General features: G+C 38.3%; 2 protein-coding genes and 1 long non-coding RNA gene across 3 annotated transcripts; 2 read left to right on the top strand and 1 right to left on the bottom strand.

Moving 5' to 3' along the window:
* Positions 1-7,815: 7,815 nt before the first annotated feature.
* On the top strand, positions 7,816-9,458 carry LOC147273409 (uncharacterized). The gene is made up of 3 exons (XR_015124159.1): positions 7,816-7,901; positions 8,581-8,632; positions 9,403-9,458. It is a non-coding gene; the product is annotated as an uncharacterized LOC147273409 (long non-coding RNA).
* A 4,214-nt stretch (positions 9,459-13,672) lies between these two features.
* Positions 13,673-18,711, top strand: LOC147273408 (cellulose synthase-like protein D3). Its single transcript, XM_086228012.1, has 4 exons — positions 13,673-13,811; positions 14,203-15,048; positions 15,648-16,455; positions 16,678-18,711. The coding sequence occupies exons 2-4, from the start codon at positions 14,252-14,254 to the stop codon at positions 18,439-18,441; spliced, it is 3,369 nt and encodes a 1,122-aa protein (XP_086084138.1). The 5' UTR covers positions 13,673-13,811; positions 14,203-14,251; the 3' UTR covers positions 18,442-18,711.
* A 2,039-nt stretch (positions 18,712-20,750) lies between these two features.
* On the bottom strand, positions 20,751-23,449 carry XTH30 (xyloglucan endotransglucosylase/hydrolase 30). The gene is made up of 4 exons (XM_086257460.1): positions 22,957-23,449; positions 22,755-22,855; positions 22,411-22,619; positions 20,751-21,498 (listed from the first exon to the last, which is right to left on the bottom strand). The coding sequence occupies exons 1-4, from the start codon at positions 23,213-23,215 to the stop codon at positions 20,973-20,975; spliced, it is 1,095 nt and encodes a 364-aa protein (XP_086113586.1). The 5' UTR covers positions 23,216-23,449; the 3' UTR covers positions 20,751-20,972.
* Positions 23,450-23,706: the final 257 nt, after the last annotated feature.

Below are 23,706 nucleotides of genomic sequence, written 5' to 3'. Positions count from 1 at the left end.
CCTAGACTGCAATATCCTCAATATATAAATAAATCACACTCAAAATATATTTATCAAATTGAATCAGCATAAACACAAGTTTGATGCATTCAGTATAATATTATTGGAATGGTTGATGCCAAGAAATTGACAACAACTGTCAAGGAAAAGAATAGAATCACAATCACACGAGACACACGAGATTAGTTTTCTGTCACTAAATTCATTTCAACCTACATCAGACTTGCTCTCCACCCAAACTTCCTCACCAGGAACCAACAAAAAGAATATGAAGCTTTTGCAACTGAAAAGAATCCAAAGATTTCTTATAGTTCTAGGGTCTTTCAATGTAATTTTTATTCAGATGATTTTAATTCCTGGTATTTCATGATTTACAGATTTTGGGCTAAGGAAGGACTGGGATGCTTAGGAGGTATCTGGTGTCAAAGAATGCATTTGTGGTGGCTTTCAAACCTTACTTACGTTTTATGTATAGGTATCAATTTGGCCAATGTTTTCCTCAAGTAATGTGGCCTTCTTAAATTTATGTCAAAAGATTATAAACTCACATTTTATTTAAATTTTCATTTAAAACGAACTACTTGCCTTTGGAAATGAAAAATTACTAATTAAATTTTTATATTCAAGAATAATATAAATTATACAAATGGGTCTTCCTAACTGGTACCAAAATAATAGAAAACTAAAATATGAGATTAAAGGTGAGAGTGGGTAGAGAAACATCACGGATCTCTTCCAATGTAAGAGGAAAAAAAGGTTGAAACTTTTTCTTAGCTATCAACTATCAATTTTTTTGACAAATTAATAGTTGATATACACCATAAATATTTATAAAAGATGATGTTAGAGTAAAATTACAACCATAAGATATCACATAAAATTCAATAATATCTTCCAATAAATCGTCAAATATGGATCTTTAAGAAAAAAACCAAGACACCTAACACCTTCACCACCCAATGACATGGAAGAGGAAAAGGCATTCTTGTTTCTTGAGCACACTAACAATTAAGAGAATGAAGAAATTAAGAACCCAAATGAATGCTCAACAATCTAGAGAGATTTAAAGAATACTCACAGTCACAATTTGTCTTTTGCCTTCTTCACCTCCAGACACGCTGCTACAGAGATTAGAGAGATTGAGGAAGATAGTAGAGGGAGAGAGAGAGAGAGTGAGTGACAATACCAAGAGAAAAGAAAACGTCTCTTGTATAGTAATACTAAGAGAGTAATATCAAATCCTAAGAATTATAAAGCAAATCTGAATATCAGATATGCTTATTTGTTTTTAAGGTAAGATACTAATTTGTAATGAGTGCCGTTGTTTGCACACCATTTTTTTTTTTTTTGCACTCCCACTAACTTATTTTGTGAAATTATTTAAGAGAGTAGCTATTTGCATATCTTTTTTTTCTTTTTGCACACCCCTATTACTTAATTAGTGAAATTATAAATTTACTCCAATGTGAAAATACACTACACACCCCTCTATCTTCTTCCCAGATTAGTCATCCCCCTTCCCTCCCCTTTCCCATCCATCTTCCCCTGCCGCACCACCTCCCCTTGCAACACTCCTCCTTCCCACTATTCGTTCCACCACCCCTCCTCCTTCTGCCATCCCCCTCCCCTCCCCCTGCCGCACCACATTCCCCTGCTGCACCACCTTCCCCTTCTCACCTCCCTCCCTTTCTCTCTCTGGCTTTTCAACCCAGCCACCCCACGCGTACACACACACACACACACACACACACACACACTCTCTCTCTCTCTCTCTCTCTCTCTCTCTCTCTGCTCTCCCTTTCTCTTCGACCACATACTCTGGCGACATGAACCCAGCCACCCTCGAACATTAAAAAAAAAAAAACAATATATGTAGGTGGTTCCGCAGACCAGCGTCGAAACCGGTGGTTTCATTCGGCATGTAGCCGCCAAATAGAATAGGATTGTTTAGCGGATACCTATTGAACGAGAGAGAGAGAAAGAGAGAGAGAGAGAGAGGCGTGGTCTTGGCGGCTCTATATGCATGTGTGCAAGTTGGGTGCGGGGAGGAGCAAGAGAGGAGGTGGGCTGTGTATAGAAAGAGAAAGAGAGATGAGAGAGAGGGAAAGAGAGAAGAGACAGAGGGAAGAAGAGAAATGGAAGGAGAGAAAGGAAATAAGAAAGGGAAGGGAAGGGTTGAGCCGCCGGCGACCTCGCCGGCGGTGGGGGTGGCTGAGGGAGGTGTCGGGGTAGGGGTGTGTGTTGGTTTTCAGGGGTGTGAAAACTTTGGGAGGGGTGTGTATAAGTTGGGATATTTTGGTAATTGGGAGGGGTGTGTATATGAGAAATTTTTATTGTGGGAGGAGTGTGGGGGTGTGAAGTGAGAAAAAGTGAGGAAATGATGTGCAAATAGCAGCTTACTTAATTGATACAAAAAAAAAAAGGTTAAATACATTTTTGGTCCACGAACTTTGGGCGGTTTCTCAATTTGGTCCACCAATTTTAAAACGTGACAAAAATAACTCCGAATTATCCAATTTGTGTCAATTCAGGATTTTCCGTCCAAATATCTAACGGAAGCTGACGTGGCCGTTAAATGCTGACGTGGCGCATTGAATGTGCGCCACGTGTCACCTCTTTTATTTTATTTTCAGATTTTTTCTATTTTCCTATTTTTATAAACTTTAAAAATTAATTAAAAATAGCTCCGGACTCATAAAAATACATGGAAAATTCCTACAACCTCGTCTTAACTAGTCCAAATTTATTATGGGGCCAAATTACCAATTTGCTCTCTGAGAGTTTCTAAAAAATTTGAGAAGTCCAAATTTATTTTATAGAGGAAAATTTATTTTCCTCTAAGACCGAGAGGTCTTTTGGGTAGTAAGTGTTCACGAGAAAGGTAGTGTTAGTTTTTAGAAGACCAACGGTGTAAACCTCGTATTTTTTGAAGCTCGGGAGATTATTCTATAAATTTCCAAAGAGTCTAGAGTATTTTAATTTTTTAGAAATAAATTTGGACTTCCCAAATTTTCTAAAAACTCTCAGAGGGCAAATTGGTAATTTGGCCTCATAATAAATTAGTACTAGTCAAGGCGAGATCGTAGGAATTTTCCGTGTATTTTTATGAGTCCGGAGCTATTTTTAATTAATTTTTAAAGTTTATAAAAATAGGAAAATAGAAAAAATCTGAAAATAAAATAAAAGAGGTGACACGTGGCGCACATTCAGTGCGCCACGTCAGCGTTTAACGGCCACGTCAGCTTCCGTTAGATATTTGGACGGAAAATCCTGAATCGACACAAATTGGATAATTCGGGGTTATTTTTGTCACATTTCAAAATTAGTGGACCAAATTGAGAAACCGCTCAAAGTTCGTGGACCAAAAATGTATTTAACCCAAAAAAAAAAAAAAATTACCTTAAAGGGCAACCCACATAATTTGATTAAAAAAAAAAAAAAAAAACCTCTCCTTACACACCTCAAACCAACACTTCTAAACCACAACTACACACCCCACCCTTAACCTCACCTCCAACCACAACCAAAACACACCCCACCCGTGACCCACCTCCATCCCAAAATTGCCAACACTCACCTCCCGCTGTCAACCTGCTTTCATCGCCGCCATGCATCATCTCTCCACCATGGCCATTGGAAGTGGGAGGCATGTCTTAACCTAAAATTTTTGCATTTGAATGTACATCAAATGTTTTCTTATCTAATTTCAATTGGTTAATCAATCCCAATACCTTTTTGGTCTATTTGCGTTGATTTGGAGTGAGATTTTTTAGAGTGCAAGAGTGAAAGAGTGAATTTTCTGGTTATTTATTTTCGGATTTGCAGGTCGTTTGGCATTGGTTTGCTGAACATTTTGGTTTCGTTCGGTAGTAAGCTGTCGAATGAAACTGAAAGGTTCGATAGCTTACTACCGAACGAAACCGAAATGTTCGGTAAACTAGTGCCGAACGACTTGTGAAACCCTATAACCTAAACCCGAAATTTCAATCTTGAAACCCAGAAAACCCGCACTTCAAATTATCTCAAACATAAAAAAATAGGTCTTGAAATGGATTAACCAATTTAAATTTGATAAAAAAAACCTACATTTGCATATGAATCAAAATAATTTTGCTTAAGGCAATTACTATGGGTTGACAACAATGGCTATGATGTTGTAGTAAGGTGGTGAGACCCCCCAGCGGATTGACTGTAGTGAGTTAATGGCGACTTCGACGGCTGAGTTGACGGCAGTGGTGACGACTCTGATGATGATGTTGGTATATATAGGTGTGTTCTTGGCTAGGATCGGGTGGGCGTGAGGTTGAGGGTGGGGGTGTGTATTGTCTGAAAGGGTTGAGTGAGTGTGTATTGTTTGAATGGATTGAGTGGGGTGTGTAAGAGAAATTTGATAAGATTAATGAGATTGAAGGTATTTTGATAATGAGAGGGGTATGTTAAAGAGAAATTTTACATTTTAAAAAATAGTAGGAGATGTGTAGGAGAAAAGTGTGTGAAAAAAGAAAAAAAAAAAAAAGGTGTGCAAATAGCAGCTCTCTTTGTAATTTCATGTTTGGCACTCCTTCCATAGGAAGTGTTTTTGCTCAAAGTGCTTTTTTTATTTTGGCCTCTAAAGTGCTTTTTGTTGGAGTTACCGCTTTTGTTAGTATAAAAACGTCTCAGCCATGTGCACGACCGAGATTAGCTTATAATTGTGGACTTTTCTAGGGTTTGGGATGCGAGTGTGCCACCGAACAGGTTTTGGGCATAGCTTGGAAAATAAAAGTGTAGTCTTGAACTCTATTTTGACCTTTGACTAACTTCTATTTCTAAGGCAATTGCTAGACCAAGAAGGAACTGAACTTTTGTTGCCTAAACGAGCAACCGAATGAGATCAAACCATTTGTTAGGAACATCTACTTGACACCTATCGTAATGATAAACAGCTCGTCTAGCCGTGACCTTCTCTTGAATTCTCAAAACCTCTGTCGCTCCACCCCCGCGAGGGCAGAAAACCCATCGTTGTCTTGGCTGTGCTACAGGAAGCTCCGGGGAAGTTGAAATAGGAGAGCACTCATCTTGGGGTGGGTCAAGGTTTTTTTTTTTTTTTTTCTTGCCTACATGGCCTAGGACTTCACTGATCTAAGCTTGTGGTGATGGTGTGTGTAAACTCAAAAGATTGAACTACTGGCGATAATAACAATGGACTTAAATAAAAACAAAGTACTTTAAATATAAATGTAAACTTTATCTCATTAATGCTCGACTAGTACAAAATAGTGGTTCTCACCATGATAACCTAAATCAAAATCAAACAGTCAACTACAGAAGAAGGCGAAAAATCCAAAACATGATAACCTAAATCACAATCAAAGCTAAGCTTAGCTAGACAATCAGCAACCTTATTATGTTCTCTATAAACATGAGAAACAGAACGATCCAAATCTCTAGCAATGACCTGATGGCAATCCTTAATAAAATGAAATAAGGGATGACGAGCATCAACATGACTGAAAATAAGGGAAATAGTAGCTTGCGAGTCACTTTCCACCAGAACTTTCCTGTAACCACCATCCCAAGCTAGGCACAGACCCTTAAACATACCCCACAATTCAACCTCAAGAATACTGCCAGTACCAAGATTGAAAACAAAACCCTTCCACCAGTTACCCTCAGCATCTCTCAGCAAACCTCCAGAAGCAATAACACCTCTCTCACCCTTACAACTACCATCAAAGTTAAGCTTGATCCATCCCAAAGAAGGAGAAGTCCAAGCTAACTGCACAATTTATGTTTTAGGAGGAGGAGAACAATCCAAATTGGCCACAAACCACTCATTAGCATAAATGGAAATAACACTTTGAGGAAAAATAGAAGGAGTAAAACCTTCCCTAAAAATACAACTACACCTCTATTTCTATATGAACCACAAACTCACAACAAAAACTAAAGACCAAGGAACATCTTTATAGTAAAGCTGTTTAGATTTAAGGTTAACAAATAACTAGTCATTGAAGTTCAGAGAAAAAGAGTTCAACAAGCTCCCCTCAATACCCATAGCTTGCAAAACCTCCATGGAGAACTTACAACCCCTCAACAAGTGATCCAAAGTCTCCTGGCCCTCCACACATCTAGGGCAGATAGCTAGGGTTATTAGTAAGATTCATTTTCTGCTTGTGCACATTAGTAAGAACCTTTCCATGAACCACTAGCTATAAGAAAGATTTAATTTTAGGGGGCAACTTCATTTTCCAGATAAAACCCCAATACCAAGCCTTATTATCATCATCAAAGGAAGATAAGTAAGCAGAGATAACAGAGAAGAAACCTGTGAAAGTGAGCTTCCAGATGCACTTATCCTCTTCCTCTCTACTAATGACAGTATGAGTGCTAAAGATTCTATCCACAACCTCACTAGGAAGCATAAACATCAGCCAATCCACCTTCTACCCATGGTCAATGAGGAAATCAATCACAGTCCAATGTTGCATATGTTCATCTAGAGGAAAATGAGCATATTGTTCAAGAGCTCCAATCTCAAGACAATCGTCTTTCTAGAACAAACTTTTCTGCCCATTCCTAACTCTCCACTGTAAACCCTTAGGTAAAATTTGAGCCGCATATAAAACACTCCTCCAACAACTAGAACCATTTCTAAAAGCATAGTCATGAGCAGCTAAAATATCACACTGCTGCAAATATTTGCCAAAGGCCTTTTACTATAGCGCTATAAAATGTGACCTAAACCTATATTCGGGCTACAATTGGGACTTAATCAACACCCATAGGCTGAAAAATGAGATCCAAAAGTGCTTGAAACCTATACCCATGCCAAAATATAGGATTCAGTGATGCACAAACCCAAATGAAACTCAAATTATCCTGACCCACCTACGTGACTGCGCAGAGAAGAGAGAAAACTGCAAATGGCCAACAAGGCGCATAGCGATCGAGCGGCCCCATTCTGAAGCGGCTAAGCAACGCACATGCATGCTCGATCTGGACACATGCTTATGATGTGCAGCCGATATGACAAATCCGTTTGAAATGGACGGCTACGATGGAGATGTAACAATCTTTTACTATTGGGCTTCACACGGGCCGTTCAGATTAACTAGTTGTTGATTTTCTTTTAAAATCTATGGCCCAAATTAGTTAGCCGTTACAATATAAATGTTTTAATATCTCATAATTTTTTTTTTTTAAAGTCTCCTTAATTTCAAACGGCTAGTTAACTCATAACTCTATATATACTGTAATGTCCAAAAAAATATATATATATATATATATTAATAATAATAATAATAATATTTATTGGGCTTTAAATTTGGGTTAAACTCTTAAGTTTGGGCTTTAGCCCAATTGTTTTACAAGAAATGAAAAGCCCAACTTAAAAAAAAAAAAAAAAAAAAAATATCTGAAAGGGTTTGAAGATAATCACCAACGCCATTAGCTTTCTCAAAACTAGCACACCTAAGCTTTGATCAAGGGTGGTGATTCCTTTAGGGATAATCCTTATCTAAATAATCATTAGATACATCCCTCTTAACTGATACATCCCTCTTAACTGAAGATGTTTGCCAATTAGACTATAAGAATAGTCTTGAGCAACAAAAAGAGCAGCACAAAGAAAACTGAACAGAGGAGACAAAGAAGAAACCCGAGAGAGAGAAGAGAGAGAGAGAGAGAGAGAGAGAGAGAGAGAGAGAGAGAGAGAGAGAGAGAGAGAGAGAGAGAGTGAACTAGAAAGAGTTAAAGAAGGAGAGGTTAGAAACTCTAAAGGTTAGAAACTGAAATTTTTTTATCTTAAAAGTTTTTCTTTAAACTTTCCTTAAACTAACCTCTCTTAGTCTCTGTGTTTTTCTTTACTGTAGGAACTCACAGCTTTTAGCCTCTCTAGAACTCAAGGGGGGTATAAAAAGGTGAGCTTAAGGAACCCATGGAAACATGGGTGTCCTTAACAAATTTTCTCAAAACTTGTTGTTTTATAATTTTATTTACATGCCTTTCTTTTATGTTGTAAAACTAAAATTTGGTTGTAGATAGTCTTATTATAGCCTTAGAAACATGTTTTGCGGTTTGGAATTGAAGGAAAATGAAAAACAAAGGAATATGAAAAATCTGGAATTTTTTCCAGAAAATTCGCATGTTTGTATGGCCTCCTTTCGAGCCTTATAACTTGAGTTTTAACAGTCCGTTTTTCATGTTCTTTATATGGTTGTAAAGAGGTGATGCAGAGCTTTAAAACAAGTATAAGTTTGCTCAATTTGGGGAACGTTTGATAGGTCAAAAGTCGAGTCAAAAATGAGATAAAAAAACTGGAAATCTGGAAAAAAACAGGGGCTGTTTAAAGTGACGATGAACAGTGCCCGGCCAGCCACCCCACTCGCACCGCCGGCGCGTGCGGCTGTTTCCGGCGACCTTTTTCGCCCAATTTTCACCCCCCTAACTCTATTTTTCGATACGAGTCCAATGGTATAAGTTTCGCGTCAATCCGACACCTCTAAGTTAGAGTGTGAGTTACACTCTCCTTAAAAAGAGAGTGAAAAAAATTTAAATCTAATTAAGTTATATCTAAACTATATTTTTTTTAACTTTTAGACCCGAACACATAGGAACGGACCAAGAAGGAACTCGAGCTCAAGAGATTAAGGTAGGGTCTCTATTTCCCCAATGATTGGACTATATTACAATTAATCCTTGTGTCATGTTGTGTGATTTATTTTCATTTTCTTGTGATATTTATCTTTATTACTTGTGATGTTATTTCTTCATTAAATGTATCAAGTGCGTTATATTTGTAAATAAACTTTTATTATTAATCTTGTGTGTGCACTGTGAAATTCATAAGTCTGTGATATACTCAAATTGCGTAAGGTTGAATTATTATGCATGTACAATTTAATTTCTCTATACATGCATTAATGTTTATCTTTACATGCATAATCATAAGTGCATGAGGAAAGTGTGATTGTGAACAAGGTTAAGAAAATGATTAATTGAGACACCAAGAAGAGAGGGAGATGAACTTGGTGGTCTCGTGATTTATTAGAGACACCATGGAGAAAGGGAGATGTACCTGGTGATCTCATGATTTGTGGAAGAATTATTGAAGAAAAAGTGGAATTAATTATATTCAAAATATTTGGGCTTAAGGGACGGATGGGTGTTGGCTCATAGTTGGGACATTCGGGGCCACAGTGGAAGGATGCACGGTATGGGACGTGTAGGCCTGTTTGTCTTGGGTATGTGTCAACGGGAATGGTTAAGGAGTGAGCACACACATTCGCATTGCATATAATTAAAATCATTATCTGTATTTATTTTCTTTTACTGAGACATTGATTAAATGTGATAACTGACCATGAGGGATCAATATACCCTACTGAGCCTTAAAAGCTCACATCCTAATAAATCATGCAGGTGACGGAAATATGACCAATGATGTGGAATACCCAAGGGAAATTTAGAGAATTTGCTGGAATACTATGTTTTGTCTGTTTATCAATACATTGTAATATATAAGAAGATGAACATCTAGTATGGTACTTTTGGAATAGTAGTTTGCTAAATAAAGTCTATTTTTCATTTTCACTTTACTTAGTCTCTTCAATTATTTTATATTATATTATTTTATTTTATTTTATTTTTATTTTCTTCTCACGTCTTAATTGTAAAAAAAAAAAATTTTATTAATCTGCGATTAGGACGTAAGTCACGCTTCACTCCTAGATATTAGATTTTATTCAGGATTGGGGTGTGACATATACCTTATCCATTCATAGTTTTTCTTCACATCCTTCTATCTTTTACCCCAAATTTTCATCAAATGATTAGCTTCCACTATGGTTAGAGGTGCTTTGTGGTCGGCAAATGAGATGATGCTCTAGTAAAGGCTTGGCTAGAGAAGTGTCCTAATTTGGCCTTGGTGCCAATCAAAGAAACCAAGTATTTTGGGAGAAAATTTATGAAGTTTTTAAGTGTAATTTAGGGACTCCAACAGACATTAGATTGGTGGGCTTGAAATCTCGGTGGAGGGACATAGTGTGGGCTTGCAACAAATTTTATAGTTCTTTGACGGAGGCTAATAAAACACGGCCTAGTGGTGCCAATGACACCAACGTTGTAAGTTTTTTTTTTTGTTGTTAATATTTGATTGAATGACATATGTTACTGATAAATTATTCATTTCAAATTATATTTGTAATTTGCGAATGCACTTGTAATTTATGAAAGTAAGACTAGAAAATTTTTTATCTTGACCCATGTTTAGGACAATTTACAGGAAAGCGCGCCGATGCGATTGAGTAAACTTGAGACACCTACCGACGAGGATGACGCACCTGAGAGAGAGAGAGAGAGAGAGAGAGAGAGAGAGAGAGAGAGAGAGAGAATGTCGGCTTAAGCATAGCACTTGACGTAGATGATGATCCACCAACATTTTAACCAATAGGTCCCCTACCGGCATTTAAATATTATGTTCTTCTTGGTTATGTATGCATTATTGCATGGGCACTACACCCCATGTCATCACACCTCTTAGACATTGCAGAACAACACTACATGCACATTAAGGCTGGGTCAGGCGTACCGCAAAACCACATCACGACCCGTTACCGACCATTTTGATTCAAAGAAAACCGTTTCGACGGTGATCGAAGCGTCGGTGATGGTAATCTTACCGATCCGACGGTAGGCAGTGGCGGTTTGGAAATCCCAAACCATTCGGTATACCGATACCGACTGCCCCACTTCTTCTTCTTCTTCTTTTTCTCTTATTTGGCTTCGTTTCTTCTCGTCAACATGCAAGCTCGACCCAATTACAACAACAACAACAACAACAACCTAATTTCTCATTTCAAACTCAATTTTCCAACAACAACAACCCAATCAACAGCCTCAAAGGCACTGATCTCAGCAGTCAGCCCCACTGTGTTGAATAGAGAGAGGAGAAGATGATGATGGATGATGGGAAAGAGCGGCGGTGGGAAAGAGGGAGAGCGACAATGGCACTTGGGAGAGCTGTGTTGACCATCAGATTTGGGGCAAAGAATCCTTGGCTTTCATTGGGTTTCTGGGAAGAAGAAAAAGAGAGAAAAAAAAAGGGATGACCACTTTTTCTATAAAACTATTAAAACATGTTGACCACTTTTTCTATAAAAATAGAAATTAGAAAGTACAGTAGGCTTGTCAAGAGAGAGAAAAAAGATACTTTTTTTAAAAAATTGATTTGTTTTTTTTAAGTCACGACTCAAGAGGTCACTTCTTCTTTAGTTCTTTTTGGTTCTTATTCTTGTCTGGTTTTTTTTTTTTTTTTCTTCTTCTTATCTGGTTCTTTTTCTTCTTATTTGGTTCTTCTTCTTATTCTATGACGGTTTTGGTCATTCTGATCTAAACTAACCAACAAAGTCGATGGACCGCCTTTGACGGTGTTGGCGGCGGTTGGGATTTGGCCATTCCGACTAGGGGTCGATCGGTAGGCGGTTTGGGCCTGGCGGGTTGGTAACCGTATCGACCCCAGCCCTAATGCACATCACACTACTAATATTATTGCACCTTCATTGTGGCTAAGGTTAAGACATGACAAGACAATATGGCCCTCACACTATCCCATACGTGAATTTATTGAGCCTTGACTCATCATATGTCTTATACATGATAAGACAACACAACCTTCACTCTATCCCATACGTGACATTATTGCTTACTCACTTATCACAAGAAACAATTTTATCTCTGAAATAAAAATGGTATCCAATGAGTAGACCTAACCCTTTTCCACTATAAATACCACGAATCCATTACTAGCTCAGCACACCAACTTTTCAATTGTTACAATGACTTCATCCTTATAATGCCAAAAAACCTACTTTAAGAGGCCCTCTAATCCCTCTAAACAACAATGAGATACAGGTTGTGTAAATGCATCCCTGACTCGAACGCAGCACTATGCAAGTATTGTTTGAGCTATGACAACACACAAGAGCTCGATTGGAGCTTGTGTAAGTGTGACTATAGCACCAAATTCACTTTATGCGACTAATATTGTAGTTTGGATGACAACGTCTTGTCCTAACACCCTAGTGGTTACTGTTCTCATAATGCACCTGTCTGATCCTGATGAAAAAGTCATATGCATCTCTAATATGAACGTAGACCTTCTCGATACACCTTGTTCAACTTGTGAAGTCGAAAATCTGATCGAAGATTGAGAAAATTGTCTGATGGTGCCCATTGAACCAAGACACCATGATTGGCCCCTACCTCATAAAAACCACTGATGCATGTCGTGGATAGTTTCCACCAACAAATTAAGATGTATCATCCTTTTCTTTGTTGTCGGTGTTGTTATTGTTTTTGTTAATTTTATGTTGTTTTCATAAGGTTCTAGATGTATTACTATTGTACTTCTTGTGTTGTCTAATTTATGAAATTTATCGTTTTTAAGTCGTTCAAACATTGCAATATCACCAAACAAGTGCAAAGAAAAAATACTGAAGAAAAAATTAATCAAATCAAGGTAAAATATAGAAAATCCAATATGGATATTTAAAACAATATTTACATTTATTCAATATTAGTCTTATTAAAATATTAATAATAATATAATTTTCATAAACAAGTTTATAAATTTTAAATTAATGGTCATTTAATCAATTTTAGACATTTTTGCAAGGATGATCTATCAATGAAGATGATCCTTGCGAACGGTTCGAATCGACACAAAACGACTCGTGTGGGCCCCAACAAGGTCATACCTCAATATAAATGAGTTGAGGTATACCTCAATAGAAGGAGCCTGTTTAAAACAATATTTACATTTATTCAATATTAGTCTCATTAAAATATTAATAATAATATAATTTTCATAAACAAGTTTATAAATTTTAAATTAATGGTCATTTAATCAATTTTAGACATTTTAAAATGGGTATAAAAGTCTGATACCCTGATTTGGGCCTTAGCATTATCAATGTTACAAAAACTGAAATCCAAAATTTTGGCACTATTGGAGGCCCAAAATGGGGTTGGGTCGCAAAACTTGGGTACTATTGTAATAGAAGGCCTAAACTCCATTTTTAAACTATAACCCTCATTTTTAAATCCTAAACCTTATTTCTTCTAGATCTTAAATTTCATCTCTAAATCCTAAATCAAATTCAGGAAAACGTCGTAGTTTTACACTCATAAGTAATAGAAAAACAGAATGAGCAAATTGATAATTTTCGACACACCAAAATACATGACATCAGTAAGTGGATTGAACCTATTGACTAAAGTGGGATAACATTTTTAAACTCATCAACCCTTTATGAGATATAAAAATCCATATTATTTGTTATGTAATATTGAAATGTTATATCGATTTAAATAGAATTGGCTATACGCCTATAGGCCCTATACATTCTAATTGGGTGAAGAAAATAATATGTTGCATCGTATAACACAGAATCAACGCCCCCAATAAAAAACACTGAAGTAACTCCAGTACCAATTAGTTAGCCAGCTAATAAATGGTTCCTTATCCTTTTCAAGAAGCCTGATCAGAAAAGTCACTTGCAACGGCCTCGTCGTGCAACGGTCAAATAATTCAAAAATAAAAGCTCTTCTCAACGGTCATAAAGACAGTGACAAAAATTCGAAACAAAATCTTTTATAAGCTACCAAAAGAGCAGAGAAAAATCTACCAGACTAACCCTACAGTAAAGAAGAAGATTTGAATTTGGATTGCAAAACATCACGCAATCTTGAAGCAAACTCGAAAAACAACATACCCATCTCAGGGTTTCGAAGCATCCCTCCTTAAACAAGCTGGTGCTTTGATTCTTCAGGTGAAGTTGTGTTCATCACTAACTCATTTTTTCTGTTTATTTTTTATTTTTTATTTTGGAGACCATGTGTTTGTTTTATTGACCATGTGTGTCTTTCAGAGAGACTAACAGAGTTTTGGAGTGAGTGAGTGAGAGAGAGAGAGAGATTTCATCAATTCTTGTTTTTTTCTTTGTTCTGCTACTGAATAAAGAAAATCAGTTTGTTAATCAAAATAATTGTGTATTTTCTAGATGTTCTATTTCAATCTCAGCTTTCTGAGCCAAATATAAGACTACAGAGAAAGAAGAGGGATAGCTTTTGTCTTTGTATTACATGAAGTCTTATTTAGTAATTCTAAGCTCAATTTCTGATAGAGCATGTGGGTCATTTGGTTTTTGCTATGAATTTCAGGTTCTGGTGCTAGAAGCAAGATTCTGTACTGCTAAAGGTCTTAAGTTTTATGGCCTCTGAGTCCCCAGTAAATTTCTCAAGTGGGTCCCCCAGTGTTCACCATGTTACCCAAACTAGCAATGACCTTGACAGTGAGAGTGGGGGTGTTGAATTTGCTACCTACACAGTCCACATACCCTCCACACCGGACAACCAACCCATGGGAATGTCCATGGAGTGGTCTACTTCACAGAGAGTGGAGGACCAATATGCGTCCAGTTCTTTATTTACCGGCGGCTACAATTGCATTACGCGAGCCCATTTGAAGGAGAAGGTGATTGAGTCCCAAACTAGCCATCCCCAGATGACCGGTGCAAAAGGGTCGTATTGTTCTGTGCCCGGTTGTGATGCTAAGGTCGTGACTGATGAGAGGGGATTAGATATAGTCCCTTGTGAATGCGATTACAAGATTTGTATGGACTGTTATAGGGATGTTATTCGGACTGGTGAGCATATTTGTCCTGGCTGCAAAGAACCTTATAAGGAGCTGGATGTGACTGAGTATGCTGTGAATAATCGACAGCAGCTGCCGCCGCCATTTACACGCAGGATGTCAAAGAGTGATAGGAGGCTGTCGTTGATGAAATCAACAGCAGTGATGGGGCGTCAGAGTAGTGAATTTGATCATAACAAATGGTTGTTTGAGACAAAGGGGAGTTATGGATATGGAAATGCTATATGGCCAAAGGTTGCTGTGGATGGGAGTCAAGATGGGCTTGGTGGTGATCCTAAAGTGTTTATTGACAAGCAATGGAGGCCACTTACGCGCAAACTGAATATCTCTGCTGCAATTCTCAGTCCTTATCGGTAAAACTGCTTTCCTCATTTAACTGCCCCTATCTTTGGATTTTTTTTTTTCCATTCTTCTGTTGATAGTTTCATAGGGGGTGACATACTTTAGCAGGGTCTTGAGCATGGATCCATGGCTTTGCCTTTATGTTCTTTTCTTTGGATGACTGAATTCTAGTAGTATGTACACAATTATGAAAAATGATTTTAGACAAGTGCTTTGAGTATTCTATCGGAAGTGCCATCTCAAGAAGGTTCTTTCTGTGCTTGGCTTTTGCGCCTGTCATAGACTCATGATATCTCAGTGTTTTTTTCTTCTACCTTACTGTTGAAACTTATGAATTATGTGTATTTTGGATAGTCTAAGATTTGTAATCTCTAGTACTTCTTTAGCTCTTGAATTCATAACTACTTCTGTGATATACTAGTCCACTATTGACCAAACATATTACCTAGTTTGAGCTTCATTGATGAATTTTTTGAGCTTTCTTGTTCATTGTTAATTGTTATGCTTCAGAAGTCATTCCATATAAGCTAGTTACTGCTGTTTTATAATTCTTCCCTTAATTAACTATGAAAAGTAATTGTAAGCTTACAATCCTTTTTTTCCTTTTCAGGCTCCTAATATTTATTCGAATGGCGGTCCTTGGATTATTTTTGCAATGGAGAATCAGAAACCCCAATGAAGATGCAGTCTGGTTGTGGGCTATGTCTGTGGTTTGTGAAATCTGGTTTGCCTTCTCTTGGCTACTTGATCAGCTTCCAAAGCTCTGCCCTATCAATCGCACTACTAATCTTGATGTTCTGAAGGAGAAGTTTGAAACATCGAATACCAGCAATCCTACTGGGAAATCTGATCTTCCAGGCATAGACATTTTTGTGTCTACAGCAGATCCAGAGAAAGAACCACCTCTTGTAACCGCAAACACCATTCTATCGATTCTTGCAGCTGACTATCCTGTTGAGAAGCTTTCATGTTATGTTTCAGACGACGGAGGTGCACTTTTGACCTTTGAGGCCATGGCAGAAGCTGCTAGTTTTGCCAACTTGTGGGTTCCATTTTGCCGGAAGCATGATATTGAGCCAAGGAACCCAGAATCCTACTTCAGTCTGAAGAGAGATCCTTACAAGAATAAGGTACGCCCAGATTTTGTGAGGGATCGCAGACGTGTAAAGCGTGAGTATGATGAATTTAAGGTTAGGATTAATGGCCTTCCTGATTCAATCCGGAGACGTTCTGAGGCCTATAATGCAAGGGATGAGATGAAGGCTTTGAAACTTGGGAGAGAGATTGGAAATGATGAAGGAGTAGAAAAAATAAAGATCCCAAAAGCTACATGGATGGCTGATGGAACCCACTGGCCTGGGACTTGGACAGTTGCTGCGCCTGAGCATTCTAGGGGTGATCATGCTAGTATAATGCAGGTATGATTTCTATTAGTTTCATAGAATTTCATTAACTTGTCTCTTTTATGCATCCACATTGAAATAATGGATTAATTTGCATCTCATATATGTAATGTAGGTGATGTTAAAACCTCCTAGTGATGGCTTAATAAGTCCAAATAGAGATTATGCACTATTGTGGTCGAATGTATATCTTATATCTGCTGGTTGTAACAAGTTGATCATCTGTATCATATGCAGGTGATGTTGAAACCTCCTAGTGATGAGCCACTTAAAGGCGCGGCAGTGGATTCGAATTCCATGGATCTAAGTGAGGTTGATATTCGTCTTCCCATGCTGGTTTATGTATCTCGTGAGAAGCGGCCTGGCTATGATCACAATAAGAAAGCCGGTGCCATGAATGCCCTGGTTCGTGCTTCGGCCATCATGTCTAATGGGCCCTTCATACTTAACCTCGACTGTGACCATTACATCTACAACTCCCAAGCTTTGAGAGAAGGCATGTGCTTCATGATGGACCGTGGTGGTGACCGCATTTGTTATGTCCAGTTTCCTCAGAGGTTTGAAGGAATTGACCCTTCTGATCGCTATGCCAACCACAACACTGTCTTCTTTGATGTCAACATGCGTGCCCTTGATGGCATTCAAGGTCCAGTGTATGTAGGAACCGGATGCCTCTTTCGTCGCACTGCCCTTTATGGATTTGATCCACCTCGCGTAAAAGAACGTAGTGGTTGTTGCTGTGCCCGTCGCAATAAGAAATCTTCTTCGGTTTCTTCTGCCCCTGAAGTTGCCTCTCCAGACAGCCAATCAATACAAATGGGAGGAGACTTTGATGATGAAGAAATGAATCTTGCTCTTATTCCTAAAAAGTTTGGAAACTCAAGCCTCCTTTTTGACTCAATCCGAGTGGCAGAATTCCAAGGCCGTCCTCTTGCTGATCATCCATCTATGAAGAATGGACGCCCGCCAGGTGCTCTCACGCTTCCCCGGGAGCTTCTTGATGCTGCAACAGTTGCAGAGGCAATCAGTGTTATCTCATGTTGGTATGAGGATAAGACCGAATGGGGCCAACGTATTGGGTGGATTTATGGATCAGTAACTGAAGATGTGGTGACAGGATATAGGATGCACAACCGCGGATGGAGATCTGTTTATTGTGTAACAAAGAGGGATGCCTTCCGGGGGACTGCCCCAATCAATCTCACTGATAGGCTTCACCAGGTTCTCCGGTGGGCTACTGGCTCTGTTGAGATCTTCTTTTCTCGCAACAATGCTCTTCTGGCCAGCTCTAGGATGAAATTTCTGCAAAGGATTGCCTACCTCAATGTGGGAATGTACCCTTTCACTTCCTTTTTCCTCATTGTCTACTGCTTCCTTCCTGCACTCTCACTCTTTTCGGGCCAGTTCATAGTTCAGTCCCTCAACATAACCTTCTTGGTATACCTTTTGGGCATCACATTGACCCTTATTCTTCTTGCTGTGCTTGAGATCAAGTGGTCTGGGATTGCACTAGAAGATTGGTGGAGGAATGAGCAGTTCTGGTTGATTGGAGGCACAAGTGCCCATCTGGCTGCTGTGCTCCAAGGTCTTCTAAAGGTCATAGCAGGGATTGAGATTTCATTCACTTTGACATCAAAATCTGGAGGTGACGATGTGGATGATGAGTTTGTTGATCTCTATATCTTCAAATGGACAGCTCTGATGATACCACCAATTACAATCATGATGACAAACTTGATTGGAATAGCTGTAGCTGTTTGTCGAACAATATATAGTGTGATACCACAGTGGAGTCGGCTTCTTGGAGGTGTATTCTTCAGCTTCTGGGTGTTGGCTCATTTGTATCCCTTTGCAAAAGGGCTCATGGGAAGAAGAGGGAGGACACCCACCATTGTGTTTGTGTGGTCTGGTCTCATTGCAATCACCATATCTCTACTTTGGGTGGCTATCAGCCCCCCACCAGGTAATAATCAAATTGGGGGGTCATTCCAGTTCCCATGATACATGTAGTCTAAGTAGTACTAGTTTTTTATGTTCATTTAAATTGAACTTCTTTAAGCCAGCTATAGCTAGCAGCACCTGTAGGAATTCTTGGTATAGGGTCTCTCGGATGAAATTAATGTAAAGCTTTCTAGCCATTTTTTTTTTTGTAACTCATTTGAATTTGATTTTCAAATTGGGGGTTGTCATCGAACTTTACACCAGGAATGTGCTGACCCTTTGTTTTTACAAACTACCACCAGTACTCATGTTTTTGCTTGTGGTTTTGACGCAAAAGCATGTTTGGATATTCAATACTACTTTGCCTGTGTGTGGTACAAACTTCAAACTTAGTTTTGTCTCCAGCTTTATGTTCACATAGAGTTTGATGGTGCATGTCAACTTCATACTGCTTTCATGTTATCTTGGTGCTGTAATCTGGTGCATTTTCTTTTCCTAAACTCACATCCTAGTAATAATGCTTTGAGCTTTTGAGTTCGAAATAAAGAAAAATATCTTGACACTATAATAACTTAAAAGTTAAAACTTTCAAATTAAATTTGAATTGACAATTTATAAAGCATAATAAGTAATCTAGAAGTATGAAGACACAAAAGCATCTGTTCAAATGTAGCGGCTCAGATATGGATTGTATGAAAAGATTAAATGACGTGGTCTTGCTTCCACTTTAAATAAGCATTTGATATATTCAAAATAACTTCCAACTTCAATTAATGTATCAATTCAAGTTTCATATTTGAGGCAGTCAAACCCTCAAATCCACATTGAAAGTGAGATAAGCTCAAAAGCTGACTTTGGGTTTTGGGTAGCCAATAAACAAAAGCCAACCCAATTGACATTGTTGTTGTTTATTGTTGTATTTTTCAAATGGTGACAATTTACCAACAAAGATGATTTTGAGAAGCCCCGAATTTCATCTTTGATTGTCGTCTGCGAAATCCGATGGGGGGTGTACCTGCCAAAAACACTCTGATGCCAAAATTAGTAAAATTCCATCGGATTCCCATATGATCCGCTCATTTCCTCCTTTCTAGAAGTATTTATAGGCTGATCATGCCTGCTTCTTCCCCCATCTCTCTCCTCCCCTTGCCCATTAAATTGGTATTAATCATGGCCTTAATGAAGAGATTTTGGTGGAATATGGCTGTTCTGGTGAGGATCTCACATAACCACTCTCTTTCAGCCTTCATAAATAAGATTAATCACGTATTTAATTAGCTCTTCTTGCTTAGTGGCTCACGATTTAGCTGGGCTCATCCTTTGTCAAGCCCGATTGGTTTAACATAGTATTTTCTGGCCCAAAATAGTTTGCCCCAATTTGTATTGGCTTATTTTGTTATGTTTGATCACGTGATTATTTTGGATCTCACATTTATGCAATATTATAGGGACATTAAGAATTCAATTACTTAATAATCTGTGAGTCAAGTCCAATAGATGTGACAACAGGAGTAGATAAATGTCTATTTAATGACATAACTTAGGACTGCTCGTAGATAAATGTCTATTAATTTGATTAATGCACACCTAGTGATTGGAGGTGACATTCGTAGTGTAGTGCTTTCGGTGTGGGATCAGTACAAACCTAGCTAGCTAGCTACTAGCTACAAGAACTAAAAAACAATAGATAATTTCATATATGTGAGGCAAACTAATTAAAATTCTATTTGTCTATTTCTGAGTATAGTGTATACGTACACATGGCATGCATATATATATATATGCTTTGAGTTTGAGCCATGGCCATTTTTGGCCCTTTCAAGAATCATTTACATGCAGTAGTATGTCTTCCACTCTCGCTAAAGATCGATAAGCGTGTGATCATAGCCCAACATACACCTATCAAAAATATGGTCACCATTATCTCTTTGTTGGCGATCGAAACCCCATTAAAACCACTACTTTTACTTTAGACACATGCATGCAAGTAATGCAACCCCTTTATAAATCACCACATGCACCACCAAATCCAGGACCATCACCCCATTCAATTTTCATTAATTTCCTCTCCGCTTGAATTATATATTCTACGTACAATATTAATTATAGGTTTTCTCCATTTTTTAACTATCATTGTCACCACCGAGTTAACAAATCAATCAAGTACCAACTACCTGCAACCTATCAGATAATAACATTCTTTATTCTTTTTATGCAACCTATCAATTAGATAACACTGAAATATGCATGAAACTTGTAGGAATTTGTCTTTGCCAAGTCTCAATCCAAAAAATAAATACTAAACTCTAATTTTCTGCCCAAGTAATGCGTCAATTGAAACCCACCAAATTAATGACAAATTATGTGTCTGCCCAAAAACCCCCACCAAATGTGGTTTTACTTTAATTCACATATATTACTTTTGTAACGACCAACAAAGCGCCGGAGAGAGAAGAAAAAACAAAACAAAAATGAATCACCCAACACTATAAGCTAGGTTTCATTAATTTACATGCACAATATATATGAAGAATTAATTAATCACTCCTAATGACAATTAATGATATGATCATGATCATCAGGAAATATAATCACATATCAGGCGGCTGGATGACGCCGGAAGCGACTGCTCGAGCGCGGCTCCTCCGCCTGGACTGGCGCTTGTGGCTGCCGCCGAACTTCAACCTGCCGGTGTCCTTGAAACGCGCCTTCTCGGAGGGTATCTCCACGCACTCGGGCGGTGGGACCGGGTACCGCAAGGAGTCATAGCAATATGTGTAGTACATGTAACGCTGGCGGAAGCGGCGCATGGCGGCGCGTCGCAGTGACGTGACGGTGGCGTAGTCTTTGGCGTCGAGCTGCGCGTACTTGTCAGCGCAGGCTTCGGCGACTGGGAGTTGCTGGATGGGGTCGGCGGGGCAGCCCTCGAGGACGAGGTCTTTGAATTCGGCCACGAAAGGGGCATATTTGTAATTTACTTTGTATTTCCCGCCTGAAGTGGCCCAGTTACTCGCGTCCCATATCGTCGCGTACAACGCCATTGGCTTTGATGGGTAGTCGCCACCCATTGCTTCCTTTCGCACCACCTCTCTAATTGGAACTTCATCCACGTAAAATCTGAGATAACAACACATCAAATTCATTTCAAAATGGTAATCAATTTCAATTTTGTCAGTCACAATTAATAATCAATTGGATGGAAATTAATTAGGCAATGATCGAATCAATGATTAAGTCAATAATGGCATAGAAAACTACGGATCATCAGCTGCATGTGTTAGTTTGGTAGCCTAACAAAAGTTTGTGGTTTGCATCATTTAAAATAGAATCCGCTCCCACACGGTTTCTTTAATTGATATAGCCCGTGAACTATGCTCCATCATCCATCAAATTATTAATGAAGTCGAACTGAAATTTGAATATGTAACAAAAATGTTTAGAGTCCAATATTCACCTACAATTTTGTAAAATCCATGAGCAAAACACAAGAATTAACAATCAAGCATTTATTCTCCCCAAATTTTATTCATCAAATTATGTAACAGTATTTCATTTAGTAAGTAAATTTGATAAACATATTTGGTAACTCTAGCATCGTCAATTTTCACCCATTCAAATATGTGTCATATAATTAGAGAAATTCATAAGTATGTATACACGTAAGAATTATTACTTTGATATTTAACATATTATACATATAGAGATATGTCAAACTTTAAATCAAGTGATAATAGAAACCCATGTTAATTAATTTGTCCACTAGTGGTTGTAGAAGCAACCCAGACGCAATCCCAAACCTTTGTGTGGCCTTTCGTGAGGTCAAACAAAGCATACAACAAATCAAGTCCAGAAAAGCATACCACGATAACATTGAACTAGAATCATTCATTCATGATTCATGTACCAAAACTTTTCCCAAAACAGAAGGAACAATCAAAGCAAAAGGACAGCAAACAAAGGAATGAAAATAATAAATAAAAAAAAACAAAAGAAATGAACATGAAAATAGAAAAAGAAAAAAACACTGACATGGTGTTTTTGGGCGTCCAAAGGATGCTATAACGGTGGAAGTCCTTGGTAGGATCGAACCACAGCCGGTATCGCTCTTCGCGGCCGCGGTTGGTGCTGCCGTTCCCGTACAGGTTGGTTTGGAACCTCCATGGCTTCCCTTCTGTGTTCCCTAAGAATTCTATGTCCAACTCGTCGTGGTTCTTCTCGAAGACATCTGCGTTCGACGTCTGCATTTAAATTCATTAAGTAACCAAAAGTTGGATGCACAACATCTTTGATTTAATTTAATTATATCAAATTTCTTAATTTTCATTTCCAATTAATTAATTAATTAATTAAGCATGAATATGACTAGGACTTACGTAGAAGGCAACACAGATACCGGCGGTATAATCCGATGGCAACTTAATGTTGGCGCTGAAGAATCCATGGTTGTAAAGACTGGATGAGATGAAGCCAGAACCTATAGACACATATATCATAAATATATTCATAATTGAATAAATATTTGATAATAATACGAATGAATTAATGAAAATATTAAACGCTGCGTTTTGTAGGTACCGGTGAAGCGGTCGAGGAGGAGGCGGACGCCTTTTCCGTCGGGGGCGCGGACTAGATTGCCGTCGCCGAAGAGCTGCGAGTATCCTTCGTCGAAGGGGATGGTGGTGAGGTTAAACGCTGCGTTTCCAACGGTACAAAAACACAACAACGACAGAGTGAGGATGAGAGGGACAAAGAGAGTCGTCGTTGATAATCTTAACTTGACGTTGTTGTTGTTGCTCCTCCCAGAAAAACAACAACGACGTCGTAACGCGTCCATTTCCTTTCCGGCCTTTAAGGTCCCTTTTAATTTCAGCTTTCCTAATTTTCTTTAATTTCTCTTTCTCTCTCTCTCTCTCCTTTTAATCCCACACCTCCTTAATTTGCTTTCTCTGCAAGTTTTATATATAGATATAAAGATATATATATAGACAAACAGCAATGGCCAAAAGGTCAAGAGGCCAATAGGGATAAATGCAAAGGTTACCAGGAGACTTAGAGAGAGAGAGGAGGAGAGAGAAACTGAGAAAGAGAAGAATGTGTGAATGGTCCTTGGCTGCTGATGAATGCCCTTGGTTGTCTTGGATATTACCCTTTTTGCCACTGCAAAGTGAATGGTGGTTACAACTCACAACAAACAGATTTGTGATTGTTTTTTAAGGGGATTTGCGTGGATGTATTTAATGAATATATGTTGGGTTGTTAATGAATGATTGGATTGGTCATTTGGTGTTACGTACTGTATCATGTTGAGTAGGCAGTAGCTAGGGG

Source organism: Dryas octopetala, chromosome 9 (genome assembly GCF_963921425.1).
Source record: "Dryas octopetala chromosome 9, drDryOcto1.1, whole genome shotgun sequence".
NCBI lineage: Eukaryota > Viridiplantae > Streptophyta > Magnoliopsida > Rosales > Rosaceae > Dryas > Dryas octopetala.
The sequence above is the reverse complement of the archived record's forward strand: the minus strand, read 5'-3'. Positions and strand labels throughout refer to the sequence as shown.

Coding starts and splice junctions, on each gene's coding strand:
- LOC147273408 (XM_086228012.1), top strand. CDS start 14,252: ATGGCCTCTGAGTCCCCAGTAAATTTCTCAAGTGGGTCCCCCAGTGTT. Junction 15,049..15,647: donor GCAATTCTCAGTCCTTATCG/GTAAAACTGCTT, acceptor TTTCCTTTTCAG/GCTCCTAATATTTATTCGAA. Junction 16,456..16,677: donor ATCATGCTAGTATAATGCAG/GTATGATTTCTA, acceptor TATCATATGCAG/GTGATGTTGAAACCTCCTAG.
- XTH30 (XM_086257460.1), bottom strand. CDS start 23,215: ATGGACGCGTTACGACGTCGTTGTTGTTTTTCTGGGAGGAGCAACAAC. Junction 22,856..22,956: donor CCTCCTCGACCGCTTCACCG/GTACCTACAAAA, acceptor ATGTGTCTATAG/GTTCTGGCTTCATCTCATCC. Junction 22,620..22,754: donor GTATCTGTGTTGCCTTCTAC/GTAAGTCCTAGT, acceptor ATTTAAATGCAG/ACGTCGAACGCAGATGTCTT.